Source organism: Anomalospiza imberbis, chromosome 4 (assembly GCF_031753505.1).
Source record: "Anomalospiza imberbis isolate Cuckoo-Finch-1a 21T00152 chromosome 4, ASM3175350v1, whole genome shotgun sequence".
NCBI classification, from domain to species: domain Eukaryota; kingdom Metazoa; phylum Chordata; class Aves; order Passeriformes; family Viduidae; genus Anomalospiza; species Anomalospiza imberbis.
The window spans coordinates 571,639-586,467 of record NC_089684.1 but is presented as its reverse complement, the minus strand read 5'-3'; the positions used below and the strand labels follow the sequence as shown (position 1 = coordinate 586,467).

The 14,829-nt window shown below is 37.0% G+C and overlaps 2 protein-coding genes across 16 annotated transcripts in view; one reads left to right on the top strand and one right to left on the bottom strand.

Moving 5' to 3' along the window:
- LNX1 (ligand of numb-protein X 1) overlaps positions 1–880 on the top strand; it is a 116,938-nt gene extending 116,058 nt beyond the window's left edge. For all 9 annotated transcript variants that reach the window (XM_068186703.1, XM_068186704.1, XM_068186701.1 and 6 more), the window contains one exon: positions 172–880. In XM_068186703.1, coding sequence (XP_068042804.1) covers positions 172–307 — 136 coding nt within the window. In that variant the 3' untranslated portion in view covers positions 308–880. The remainder of the gene's footprint in view (positions 1–171) is intronic.
- An 872-nt stretch (positions 881–1,752) lies between these two features.
- Positions 1,753–14,829, bottom strand: part of FIP1L1 (factor interacting with PAPOLA and CPSF1) — a 38,615-nt gene continuing 25,538 nt past the window's right edge. For 4 of the 7 annotated variants that reach the window (XM_068186718.1, XM_068186712.1, XM_068186714.1 and 1 more), the window contains 7 exons: positions 14,316–14,342; positions 13,695–13,749; positions 12,614–12,669; positions 8,367–8,456; positions 7,200–7,419; positions 2,809–2,946; positions 1,753–2,077 (listed from right to left, as the gene is read on the bottom strand). In XM_068186718.1, coding sequence (XP_068042819.1) covers positions 1,930–2,077; positions 2,809–2,946; positions 7,200–7,419; positions 8,367–8,456; positions 12,614–12,669; positions 13,695–13,749; positions 14,316–14,342 — 734 coding nt within the window. In that variant the 3' untranslated portion in view covers positions 1,753–1,929. The remainder of the gene's footprint in view (positions 2,078–2,808; positions 2,947–7,199; positions 7,420–8,366; positions 8,457–12,613; positions 12,670–13,694; positions 13,750–14,315; positions 14,343–14,829) is intronic. The other 3 variants (XM_068186716.1, XM_068186717.1, XM_068186719.1) reach the window with 1 other exon arrangement.

The following is a 14,829-nucleotide window of genomic DNA, read 5'->3' as shown; positions in this document are numbered from 1 at the left end:
TCAAGATAAGTATTTTCACCTGCTTTATTCCCTTATTCAAGAACAGTAGCCAGAGAGGGAACCATAATACTCATTTCTACCCTTTTCCCCAGCTTAAGGATGCGCTTTGGCATTTGAAAACAGTCACAAAAGTCACCTTGTTTAATTGCTGTTTTGCATTTATTTTTTCAGATGCGGTGACATCCTCCTTGCTGTCAATGGCAGGAACACATCAGGAATGATGCATGCCTGCTTGGCAAGGATGCTCAAAGAACTAAAAGGAAAAATTACTCTCACAATTGTGTCCTGGCCTGGCACATTTTTATAAAACAAGTCTTCATAGAAAGTATGACAACTATCTTAACATGCAGAAAAAAATTTTAGAAAAGGAACACCAGAGTGCTCTTTTGGGGAGTAGAGTATGTATTTATAAAGAAAAGGTTTGTGAAATTTCAACCTGCATGTCAAGAAAAGTCAAGTTTAGGCAAAGCAGTGACACCTGTCAGAAAATCACTTCAGAGTGATCCAAGCTACAGACTTAAGTCCTTCCTCCCCTGTGTTCTTAAGGGTTTTTTGTTGTTTTTTTATACATACCTGTATATCTATTTAATGCATTATAATAATAATAATGAAATTTAAGGAGCAACAGCTTCTGCTCACCCACTTTATTTTGATTTACAAGAAGAAAACCTTGAATAACTTATGGAAATATTTCTTGCAATTTTTCTAGTTGCAATAATCAGGTGAAGGTTTTTATCCAACACGTTAATAGCACTTTGCTTATGTGTACCTTTTCATGGTCAGCATGAAGCTGGTATTTTCGAGACTTTCAAGTACTGTTTGTTAGTCTGTTAAACTGTGAATGAAATTTCTAAAATAATTAAAAATAATTGTAACTGTGTACTTGTACAGACATTATTTTTATCCAAAACCAAATTACCTCGTTTCCCTGGTTTGTTCTGATTAATACTATTAAATCTGGGATTTTTATATAGCATATTACTTTTAAGGAAGTACACTGCACCCTGCTAACACCATCAAGTAAGTCTTTTGAATAGCAGTAAAATTTTTGTGGGACTGCTTTATCAATCACACTTGATACTGTTCAGCATGAAGTAAATCTGAAAGTGATGATGGTCTTATATGTCTCTTAAAATAGTCCTTTGTCTTTCTCTGCAAATTACTCATGTTCCACAGTCTTGTTTTTAACTCACAAGCTTGCAGTGGGAAGAGGATATGTTTGTTAATCTTTATCATGTTAAGGGCAGCTGTTCCCCTAGAACAAAGACTAAAATGAACTCTCTCTTAAGCCACTGAAAAGCAGCAGGGACGATTATCCAGCTTAATTCATCCTTATGCACCCACACAAACCCGACGTAATTACCAAGTGTATCATCACCATGAGCAGTGTTCCATTCAACTAAGAACAATCGGCACCTTTCCCACTTTCCCTAGGTTTCTTTTGCTTCACATTATTACAAGGTTTTTGAAGAGCCTGCAGTTCTTGTGTGTCCCTGTAGTAAAGGATGACCTTTCCAAATATGACTCCAAAAGCTATGCTAAACCCACACTGTTCCAGATGTTGGGTATATAATAAAATGAATGCACACTGTTTCTAAAGTCAGTCAAAGAATGACCTTCCCGTTGGCTTATGAAAAAAGGAGACAAATTAATACAAACAATTTAAGCCCTACTTATATTGTAAGAGCATAAGCCTCTAGCTGTAAGATTTTTTTTCACTGTTTCTTAAAAGACAAAGTCAGTCCAAGAACCTTAACATGAAAAATTCGTTCTTTTATTTTCAAAAAAAAACCAAAGTAACCTTTGATTTCAAACTACCAGAACAAGATTAAGAGCAAATTATTATAATTCCCAGAAAAATAACAAGATTTATAGTAATCTATTTCTGGCACTAATATATATGCAAGTAGGCAAAAAAATCACACAAGCCTATTCCACAGGGGCAGCTTCAGTGTTTTCCTGTTCAGGAGCAGGTTCACCACTGGCTTCCTTTCCTTCTTTGCTTCTTTTGGACTTCTTGTGTTTGTGCCTTCTGTGGCTATCCCCTTCTTCACTGTCATGACGACGTCTGCTGTTACTAAACAGAGAGAAAACATGCTTCAAACACTTGACACTTCAGGGCCTATTTCATTACAAAGTACCAAAAAAAACCAGCTTCTGCATTCGTATTTGAAAACTGGCATCTGCTCCCAACTCAGGGTTTTTGGATGTCAGTGCAGAACTGAATTTTTCCTGGAATGGAACAAACATCTATCCATCCTGTACTTCTGGGGGGAAAAATGGAATGATTTTTCACATTTGTAACACATATTCTAATAGCAATACTTTTAACAATGTCATGCACCTGTTGGCATTCCTTAATGATTTGACATTCTTGTTAACCCCATTTTCTGGACTTAAATTTTATTTCTAACTTAAAATGAATCAGGTAGAACAATTTCTATCAAGTGACTGTGAGGATTATTTTACTTACTGAGAATGACTGTTGAGTTGTTCTGTTCATGCTGCTGAATGTCAGCTTCATTCCACCCCTTTCTGACTCAACATTTTTACCCTTCTTTCCCCGATGTCCTAATTTCTGTTCACATACTGATTGTCACATACATCACTCAATACAAGGTTACCCAGGGTCAGTATTGCTTCATATCTGTCTACATTTTATATGGCAGACTTGTTCCAAGTAGCACATTCAAGTATTTACAGTCTTTCCACAAAACTCCTGTTTGTTTGGGGTTCTTTCAAAAGTTTACTTTTTTTTTTTAAACTGGGCAAGTCTTTCATATCCTATTAAAAAAAGAGAAATCAAACCTTCGAGATGACTTGTGTCGAGTCTCTTCTTTCTCTCTGTGTCTCCTGTCTCTGTGTCTGTCTTCTTTCTCTCTGCTTGTCCTATGGCGGTCGTAGCCCCTCTCTGCATAGTCTCTGTATCTGTAGCGTTCTTCATCACTGATGCAGAAAGAAGAGATTTTCAGGACAGTAAGACCAAGGAGTACAACAATAATAAGCTAAATGACAGGAAAATCTTAATATTCCTTCTGGTATCTACAAGAGTTCCAGTGCTTAAAGGATAATAAAGTTCTTCATGTTATACACTAGACTTGTGCAGTTAATGCAGTTTTGAAAGGAAATTGTTCATTAAAAATTAAAGAGAATACAACAGTGCCCAACTAAGTTTTTATAGGAGTTATCAAGCTGTTAGCTTGAACCTGTATCTAACTGTGAAGGAAATACAATCCTACATAAACTTCAGTAATGTTTTTGGATCAGTGTTTGAAATATTCAACACTTATCAGCACACTTTTGGACTATTATACAATTTAGGCAAATTAAAATTAGATTTTGGTACAGTTAGCTATTTTCTTATACTTGCTTCAAGAAAAGGAAACACTAAGTACAAAGTGTAAAATATACTAAATGTTTTGGGCTGCTTTTGAAATGAATTTTTCTCCAACGCTGGTGCTAACTCTACTTCCACTTATCTCTTGGATTGCCATGAAATGCTGCCCTGCCACAATGTTGGTAAAAACCCCTAAATATCACAGGTTAGACAAGAATTCAAAGGCTCTAATTAAAAACATATTTTCATATTTTGACTTGATAAAAAGGGCAGTTCTTAGAGTTTGCTGAAATCTAAAGAAAAAAAAGAAAATAAGAAGAACACTCATTGTTAGCCGACACAACTCAAATGGTGCATTAGCATAGCTTAAAAAGACACGATCATTTCATCATTTCTCTACTAAGAAAATGCTACCCAGCATCATTTAACAGTGCAACTTCAATACAAATAAACTTAGTGTAATTATTTATGTATCACATGAAGCCTTCTCTAACCATAGTTTGGGAGACCCCCACCAAGTCCTAAAGAAAGGCACCATGTAACCAGTCGTTCTATAGAAGTAAAATCAGTAACAAGTTAGATACTGTTGACCTAATGACAGGCAAGTGTTTCTGTCTCTGCCGACATTCACCACGAAAGAAGTATCTTCCTGAGGCCCCTGCAGCAGCAGGATGGATCAGACAGATCACAGAGGGAGAACAGCCCCAGCCTAAAGAGATTTCTCATGTCCTGGAGCAGTGAGAATTGAGATCAAACCCATTTTATCTGCCACAACGTGGATCCTCTGGCCATTTCCCAAGTGAGGATATTACATTAATGATTATTACAGCTATGCATGAAAACTCAGTGAGAAGGGGGAACACCTGAAGCAACAGCACTAGTCTTTTTATGAAACCCCATATGATTACATCACTAAGAAAATGCCAGAAATTAGTAATTAAGACACTGTAGAGAAACATTAGCCACCCAATAGAAAATTCTGCTTTTCTAAGGGATACAAAAAATATTCACACATCAAAACCAGGAAAACTACAGCTGCAACTACTGAACTCAAAATTCTGATTTGCCACTGAGTAATACAACTTCATTGATTTTCTAATGCATTTATAACCTCAGACCTGAGAGTAAGCTGATCAAATCCTGAAAAGCACATTTGTGATCGAATGGCACAAAAACTGAGGTTGGAAGGTGCAAGTGGAGGTCATCAGGACCAAACCTCAGCTAAAACAGGGCCATCAGGACCAGCTGACCAGTAGCATGTCCAGACAGCTTCAGGGTATCTCCATGGATATGGAGACTCCTCAGCCTCTCTGTGCAGCTGTAGTTTCCTGTCATAACTGATATTGCTTCACAAAACTAGTATTTTGATGATCAGTATCTAATTAAAAAGTTAAAATTTGAATGCCTACCACTAGCTTCTGATAATCTTGCATGCCAAATAGGATGGTTACTTGTAGACTTAAAGCTTGGTTTCAAAGATGAGATCCAAAGCCCTTAATGGTAACTCACACTCTGCATTTGTTCTGTCACCCAGTTATTTTATAACACTCTAGAAAAGGTTAAAATATTACTGATACTCCCTTTTAAACCTTATTTTGGCAAACTACTAAAGAACCATGACAGCTTGTAAGTGTGTCTGATGAAAATAAACAGCTTCTCTAAGTAAAGCAAAAAATCCGTTTGCCAAGACCAGTGTGTTGGGAGCTTTCAGGAACACTCTAATGCTGCTCAATGTTTTTGACCTTTATCGCACACTGATCGTGGAGGCTCATTCAGTTTGTTGACCACCAGGACACCAACCCTGTAAAGCTGCAATCCAGCCAGGCAGACCCTCATCTGCTCTTCTGCATGAGATTATTAAGTTCCAGGACCTTAGAAATACAGTTGCTGGGGTTTGGTTTTTTTTTTTTTTTTTGGAGGGTTTTTTTATTTTAATTTTTCAAATTGCTGAGGAAGAACCACAATAGAGTAACATATCAATCAAATTCCAATGTCTACATTTTTAGTGGTAACTAATTGATTTGAAACTACCAAAATAAAAACAAAACAAAACAAAACAAATGCACCCAAACAAACAAAATAAAGCCCCAGCCTTTGCAAATGGGAAACAGTCCAAAAATAATGGCATCTTCTCAAAGGGGCAGAGTGAGATGCATTGTAAAAATGCACACTTTTCTCTGAGGATAGCAGGGTAAACGCAGAACAGAATATAAAGACAGCTGAAAGTTCATTTTTAAACCACATTTTGGTTATAATAGAATAAAAATAATCCTATTTTCCTATACTTTTAAGAAATGTTGTAGCAAAAACACAGGCTATCCATCTGGAAAACCACTGCTAAAAGCATTGAAAGCTGTAATTTCTGAGCAGTAAAACACTAAACCTGATGCTTACTACAAACCCCACCAAAGTACCACTTGATCAAAGTTTAAACAAAGGGAATATAAATAAAAGCTATAAATCTGTGCAGTCTTTAAAATAGTTCACGTTCTCTTCCTCACAGTTCCATTCATTTTATTTTCCTAAGTGCACAGAATTGAAAATAAACCTTCTTAAGAAATATTATATCTGCATGGTCTTTCTTAAGCCTCTCTCACATCTTCTGTGATTCCCAAACCAACTTATCCCAGTTAAGGGCCTCCCATTTTCTTATACAGCCATGTGGCAACAGCTTTGCTACAGATGGTGGATAATTTAGTCACATAAAAAAGTTGAGGCCTGCTCTTCCCCCTCCTTTACAGATAACTCTGGCAGCAGCACAGAGATTTCTTGAGGCCTGGAAGCTATTAAGGTTCATTTCAAGCACCCTTGAATGACCAGGGCTCTTTCTGGCCTTCAATCAAGCTGTCTGAGAAACAGATGTTTAGACAGGTCTTCAGTCCTCAGAAACTGACCCTGGAACGAAGCACATGCCCACAGGAGAGGACATCACCACACCAGCACACATGGAAAATCCCCCAGCCTGCATCCAGTTTGGGTCTTCAGCTAACAGTCGGCATGCAAAAATGTCATCTCTCAATCAATCCCAGTAATGTTGACTCTCAGTACTCTGCCTTTAGCTTAAAACCGTTAGCAAAAGCAATCTGCCTAATAGCTAACATATATATTCTGCAAAAATTTAAACTTAACAATGAACACTGAGAAAAGTGTCAGATATTTACCCCAAAAAGCAGATAACAAGCAGAGGAAATTTAGAAAAATCTGGCTAACCAGTAGACCTGTGTTCTATGGAGCCATAGTGAGCTCAACATTAAGTGCTTTGTACTTGAGCACATGAAACACAGAACAGCTTTTTTTTTAAAAGCAATTAGAAAGCTGAATACATTTTTCTGACATGATTTTCATCATCTACATCAAAATTAAAGTTCTTGACCTTGAAATAATAGTTTTAAATAAGAGAGGAGAGATTATTATCCAGCCATTTTTAATAACCATAGTAACCATTTTAGCAGGTATTTAATACCATTAATTAAGATGAAACATTGCAACATGTTGCTCTTAGAACTGAATTGGCAACTAATATTAATTTGATACTTCTATAGATTTTTTCTGTAGATTTTTTCTAGACGTACTGATGTCAAAAAGAGATAGATATTTCAGACACTCTTAAGACTTAAATCACCTTTAACCTCTAAAGCATTATGACCAATTTGGATGTATACTGTCCTTTTTTTCTGCTCCTGTTTTACATGTAGAAATTTAGAATTTTAGTTTCCAAGATAAAAGGGCAAAGGCGAGGAAGCCACACCACCCAGCCCTCTGGAACATCAGCAAAACACTACATTTCAATGCTGAAGTACACTGTTTAACAGAGACGAGGGTTTTGAGCAGAGTTACAGCACGTTTAGGACATTTCACTGACCTGTTGAACGCACTTGAAGACGGACTGTGATCTCGGTCCCTTTCCCTGTCTCTGGTACGGTCTCGATCTCTGTCTCGGTCCCGGTCACGATCCCGATCTCGGGATCTCTCTCTCTCACGTTCCCTATCCTTCTCTCTTCGTGCATAGTAATCCCACTGTTTGCTGGTGTCCAAAAGACTAGACCAGGAGGGTGCAGAACCTGCAGGGTGTGGAAAGGTGACTAAAGAAAGAGATGTACTTATTAGAAAGAACAAAACTCAAATATCATATGGCAACTAATGCACGAAAAAACATTTGTCAGTTTCCTCCAATGACATTTTTAAGCTTCCCCTTTCACTTAATGCTACGCAAACACTGCATTTTTCCCATGATTATTACAAAAGCTTCTGGCACTCATTTAAATACTTCTTATGAGGATGTACAGAACCAGGGTACATACCCCAAAGACTGTCTAAATACTTATGGGGAAAAAAAAAAGATGTGCAAATAATTACTTAAATAATCTGATTCTTTGTGGTCAAATGCCTTTATTTTAGGGGAACAACAAAACAAAAACAACCAGAAAACAAAACTGCCTTTGAAACTCAGGTGCTCTGAAAATACAGTTCAGAAAAAGGACACTTCCAGCCTTATATTTAAATGCTATTATTTTTATCTCTTGTACTTAAAAATCATTGTATTTAAAATACAATGTTAGCTATGAAGTTCTCATTCACTGATTTATATTCTATACTATACTTTGTCATACTTTTCTGATTACAGATGTAAAAGGAGCTTAAGAAATAAATTCACTCTGGGGAGAAGAAATAATGCTCCCACTTGTGCTCTGCAAGATAAAATTTATGAATACTCAGCACAAATGCTAATACCACTAAAATGTAACAGTTTAAGAAAAGCAAGCATACTCTTAATCTAGAAGTGACATGTTAAGATGTTGAGAAGGAAGTTTTAACACTGTCTCCCAACCTTTTTTTGATAGCTAGCAATGGGGAGAAGGAATGCTTCTCCACTGCTTTTGCCAAGTTCAGTGCAATACAGAACTGCTACTTTTAATGCCCCAGTTGTTCTGTCCTGCCCTCCCTCACCAGAAGTCCCGTGAACGCATCCTGTAAAGGAAAAACAAGGGCTGAGTATTTAGCTGGAAACAGCACTCTCTAGCGGACTTACAGTACTGAGGACTTCTCCCTTTCTGCTTATCTGCCTTGCTAGCTTTCCTAACTTTCAATAAATCGTTTGTTTTGAGCTCCACTTCATCATCTATAATACGAGAACAATATTTACTCGAATTCATGGAGTCACAAAGAGATTAACAGTACAATTAACATAAATATCCACTGAACAATGCAAAGTGTGTTACTGGTGCTGTATTTAATACTGTTGACTTATAAAACCAGTGGCTCCTGCTGATAGCTATGTTCAGACTGCCTTGCCTGTAACGTCTGGGGTATGCCTGCCTCAGAAAGCTTTGGCAGAAGCTTAAGAGAGCAGCTTGCCAAGCGTCCAGAGGAGGAATACAAAAGAGCAGGCAGTGGAGCAGGAAAAAACACTTCATTGTTAAAATACATTTACAATGAAAAGTATTATAATTCCTAAAAAAAGCATTTATACAAGATTTTGCCTCTAATAAAATGCTTGACACAGTTTAACTTCAGGTCTACAAGCAAAATGAAGGGTTAACAGATAAAAATGTCCTAATACAATATTCTGCTGCTCATTATGCTGCCAAGACCTGAAATTCATAGAAGGAAAGCAGCCAGAAATAGCAAAAAAACCAGCTGGACTTAAAAGACTGCTAATTTCCTTGACTTGCCACTATGTCAACAATACATGTAAGGTACATGAGACATTGGCTGTCAGTGTATTCTGATCTAAAGTTTAAACTTAAACTTAACTTTAAATGTGTACTACAAACCAATTATTAATGGTAGTACAACTTTTACAATAATTTTTGAGATAGTCCATCAGATCTTGAGTAATTCTCATCAGACAGAAGTATTTCTCCCCAGTAACATGAGATAAAACAGTAATTTAACTCACTGCACATTTTTATACCTAGATTTTCACCAGGAATTATTCACAACACAGAAGAAGCTTACTTTCTATTATGAGCTGGTGTTCTGCTTTTACTACATTGAATGAAATAATTTGTCACTTCTGTTATTTCTACATGGATTATTCCAGTAATTTCTACAAGAAGGAAGACACTTCAAAAATTTAACTCTGATTTTATTTTTAAAACAGGAAGAGAGCTTTGAATAATTACTTGTTTTGGAGACATGAGCCCAGTTTTGGAGATACTTTAAAAACTTAAAGCTTCACGGCATAAAGCAAACTATTTATTGCTTCGTCCTTGTACCTCAAAAAATACTGACTCTTAAACTGTTTCTGTAATGTTAAATGTCTTGCAAGTTCCTAAGATTTAAAGAACACTTAGAGCACAGACTAGAGAACTACTTGAGGAAAAAGCAAAAAAGCATTATGACAGAAGGCACTTCAGTGGCTGATCAAATGCACCTCAAGCAAAGCCAAAGATATGATGGCAGAGGTAGCACTGAATTGTGAAAGGATTTAAGTGCAAGTTGACTAAACCACATTGATGTGGTGGAAGAGCACAAAAACAAAACAGACATTCTTAAAGCTGTAAGTTATTACTTTACTATGTAACCTTCCTAAAGGTCTGCAATGGAAAACCCAACTGACCACAAGAGAAGAGACACCAAAGCATGAGCTAAGGAATTTAAACAGGCAGAAGAAGGGCTAGTACCTTAATCAAGACTGGTACTTTTTACAACGTGTTCCATTTGCACATCTTCCCCTGCAATTTTGACAAAGCTAGGAAGTGCACAGACTGTCAAAGAAGACAACAGGTTGGAGACTCAGTGCTATCATCCAAACCACTATTAAATAAATATACTTAGTGACTGTAAATCGCAGCAATATCCATATCCTGCTGTGCAGCTCGTGATGTCCCCAAGTTCCGATTCACAGAGAACACTGCTAAACACTGACCAGCGATCACACTGCACAGCCAGGACTGTGACGGTATGATGCTGACTAGGAAAAAATTTTTTACTTAGAGATGAGCAACGGTGATAAAATGCCACTGAGTCTCTATGGATTCAAAAAATCCCTATGACACAGACAGCTTTGAGACAGACAATTGCTTTGGCAGCAAATATGAAAGCTTTTGCTGCAACAGGGATACCAGATACACTGGAAGCACACTGGGAAGATAGGAGTGGACTGTGCTCCTTGGTCTCCATAATCATATAAAGGCAAACAGTATTTTAATCCTGCTGAAGAAGTTCAAATTCAATGTTGGCATGATCATGGTAACAGTCATCCTCTAGAACTAGTGCTGCAACACAAGCATGCCATCATCTCTAAAGGTCAACATAAAACTTGGAAATATTCTTATGTCCCTGACAACATTTGCCAGAATAGAAAATTCTAACAAGAGACATCGAAGTGAAAAACATTCTACACTGCCACATACATATGTTAGTATGTGTTAGTAAGACTACTTTCCTTATGATGCTCTGCATGGCTTTAGTTGTACATCTCAGATTTTACCTTTTTGCTAAAACACAATTAAATTACTTCTAAAAACCAAGTCTGTGTAAAGTCGATGTTTATGAATTCTTTTTCAAGAATTCTTGAAAACATAACAAGCTTCCAATGCATGAAAGCAAACATTTGATAACTGATGAGGATCTTTACAATGTCAACAAAGTACTGCTTGTTACTCCATGAACTGCTACAAATTCAAGAAATTGCGAGCCATTACAAAATGTCATTTTGTATACCCATGCTTAAACTTCGGAAGATTTGGGAGAGAGATTTGCTGAACATTTGATCTGTGCTGAACATCACACATCCTCAGAAAGAGACAAAACTTTCCCTACAATTTCTCCTCTCACCAGCTAGGGTTCAAAGGAACAAGGAGCAAGGCAACAGAATTTAGCTGAAAGAAAAGGCACTAGGCATAGGGCAGGATGGCAGATGTACTGAAGGCAGAGGTAGTGACTGCCAACATGCAAGGTCCTGCATCTGGGTGAGGGCAATCCTCAATGTCGGTACAAACCGGCGATGAACTGATTCAAAGCAACCCTGCAGAGAAGGACCTGGGGATACTGGGGGACAAAAATTAAACACGTGCCAGCAGTGTGAGTTTGCAGCCCAGGAAGCCACTTGTATCCTGGCTGCATCAAAAGGAAGAGAGGCCAGCAGGTTGAGGGAGGTGATTCTTTATGTGCCCTCGTGAGACACCACCTGGAGCACTGCATCCAGCTCTTAGGACCCCACTACAACAAAGATATGTAAGAGCAGGTCCAGAGGAGGGACATGAAAAGTTATCGGAGCTGGAACATCTCTCCTATGTTGTTCAGGTTGCTCATCGTGGAGGAGAGAAGGGTCTAGGCACACCTTATTGTGGCTTTTCAATACTGCAAAGGGACTTATAAGAAAGAAAGATGGAGAGAGACCTTTGGCCAGGGCCTGTAGTGACAGGAAAAGGGACTATGGTTTTACTCTGAGAAATGGTAGGTTTAGATTGGACCTAAGGGAGAAATTCTTTATGATGATGGTGGTGGGGCATGGGTTGCCCAGAGAAGTGTTCAAGGCCCAGTTGGACAGGACTTTGAGCAAACTCATCTAGTGAAAGGTATCCTTGCCCAGGGCAGGGAGGCTTGAAATAGATAATCTTTGACGATTCCTTCCAACTCAAATAATTTTATAATTATATCTACGTTATCTTCTAATTTTCTCCTTTGGGTCAAGAAGCAGAGCAGTGCTAGCAGTTCTAAACTCAGCATACATTCTGTGGATGCCCATTTGGTGGCACATGGTGAAGTTTTTATTTTAGTTCATTCTTATTTCGCTTTCACTGAAAAAAACCCCACAAAGTCAAGTTTTCCAGCATCAGATTTTTTCCCATAACAATAATTAGAAAAAGAAAAGACAGAGTTTGCAGTAGGATAGCTGAAGGTTATAGTGTCTTAGACAAATGGTTTTTTCAAAGGAGAGGTGCATCATCAAGATTTCTGAATGATTGCTCTTAGTAATTAAAATTCTGATGCTATCTCCGCAGTACTTGTTCTCCTGCTTTTAAATCCTTGAAAAATTCTCCCTGACTTGCAGTCCATATTATGGTATATATTGCTTCAAAAATCACAGCTCTGCAAATGCAGCAGGAAAAGATATCCAGTTTATAAATCAATAAGTAAAATAATAGTATTCACTAATAGTAGTTAAATTTGCACCAGTATGTATCTATTTACAATGGTCAACAATGAGCTTTCATAATGAAATACTGACAGGACCTGTTTAGTTTTCTAGCTAAAATCCTCGTAAGTGTATCAAACAATTTGATATAACACTGGTCAAATCCAAAGCCAGCAAGCTTGCTTACTTACCACTGCCATATGAAAATGCACGAACAGGACGACCATCATAGCCAGAAGAATGTCCACTGTGGAACACAGATGCAAAACCAGTTTCAGCGTGTTGAAGATACACGTTAAAACTCAGCTTCAGCAACAAAGCTACCTCCTTCAATAAATAGCTGCATATATATAATATATATTATATACAATATATACAATCAGAAGTAGCACTCATTCACAGCAACTGTCAGCACAAAGCAATAAATTTACTTAAATGCACATATGCTGTTTTAAGTTAGGATTTCTTCTCAATTAAATCATATGAAGATTTTCTCGGAGATTTTCCATCATCCTCCTGTACCATGTATTTTAACAGAATTTTCAATTTCAAAGGAACAGATGTGTGCATCTTCCTTCAGTGAGATCCAGAGGACTGACAAGAGGCTTGTACCATCTTAGGCGAGTTTTGCATATGACCCTGGTTTTGGCCTCCAGCAAAATACAAATATTTTTCAAGGACTGTGCTGGCCAACCTTTTTCCTACTTTTATATATTTATATCTATATGTACAAATATATGTATGTGTATACATATAAATGCATATAAAAATGATATTGAAAAATTCCTATCCTAACAGGTTAGGCCTGTTACAGCTGGACACTTAGAACAGAATTTAAATACAAATTTGGATTCTGTGGAACTCTGGCACTTATAGTTTATGAGGGCTTGAATCGGTGCTCAAGTTCTTGTGTACATCTATGATAGCTGAAAAGTATACAGATCACATAAATAAGCCTTCAGACTACTAAAGAATACTTTAATAATAATTCCCTTAGGTTTTGGCATTGATTTACTATCAAAACCGTACCTAATTTGGTATTTTGATAATGTGTCATAACTAAACTAGTAAGTGGCCAAGTAACCTACTCAAAGAATATGTTGAAAGGTGAGACTAGTAACATTTCTGTAAAATTACTGTAAAAATCTGAAGCTGTCTCCCCTTTCTCAGATGTAAATCTATAAAACAATGGGCAATGCAAGAGTATTATTCATTTATTTCAGTTACAGAATACTGATAGATTGCTTAGTAAGATTTCAACCAGATAATCACCTGTCTATTGTGGGTATGAGGGAAGGTGGAGGACCGCCAGGTGGTGGTGGAAAACCTGTAACAAGAAATGGGGTAAGGAGGGGAGAAAATAAAAATCTATCACCCATAAACACATGAAAGAACTAGGCTAAGCATACAATGGCAAACAAATCCCAGAGAGAACAATGAAAAATTGTTTCCATGTAAATGGGTTCTCATTTTGTAAGACTAAGAACTACTTTTCAGCTTGACAAAGACAAAACATTAAACATGTATTATCAGTGCTTCAAATTAAAAACTTTATCATTCTTAAAAATATGGTAATACAATGGCATGGGCAAATTCCAACAATACTTAATTAACAACAATCAAAACTATTTACTGCATAGCTAAAAAAAAAAGATTTTAAAGAAAATAAGAAACTATTCATCTAGAAAACTGGCTGATTAGGTCCACTAATCAACAGCATTTTCATACAATTTGTCTTCTGTCCAGCATCAAAATAACTGAGCCTACGTATACACATAAAGTTTAGTACACATAACCCTTTATCTGTATAACTGAAAGAAGTTGGTAAGTTGCACATCAGTTAAAGTTTTCATCTCTTAACCAAATGTGGAAAAAAAATCTAAGCAAATTTACCTGGTGGTGGCACTGTTATTGGTATACCTAAAAGACAACAAATATCAGTTATAGTAACAGTTTATTACCTGTAGATCTAAAACCACATTGAGCTTTCACTACGTACATGATCAAGAAGAATGACAACATATTTTCTGTGTCCTCAGGTTCAGATCTCACATTAATACTGATTGTTAAAATTTTATACAAGCCTTGTGAAGTCTAGCTTTTGATTTAAATTCCTATTCTTTAAGATCTTATTTATTTAGAGGCAAAAACAGTGAAGAGTGACTCTGGGTCTCAAGGTTAGAATTAAATTCATAATTCTAAAATGCTTAGTATCTTTACTTTACATTCCATGGCTGGATGGACAGGAATGCAATTGGCCTCTGACCTTCAATAGCTTGGCACAGGAAACAGTAGGTCCACATGAACAAAGAATTCAGACAGCATTAAGCAATACAGATGTATGAGTCAATGCTATGACACTGCAGTTCATCATTCATTTGCCACATGGAGGGAAAAAAATTGTTTT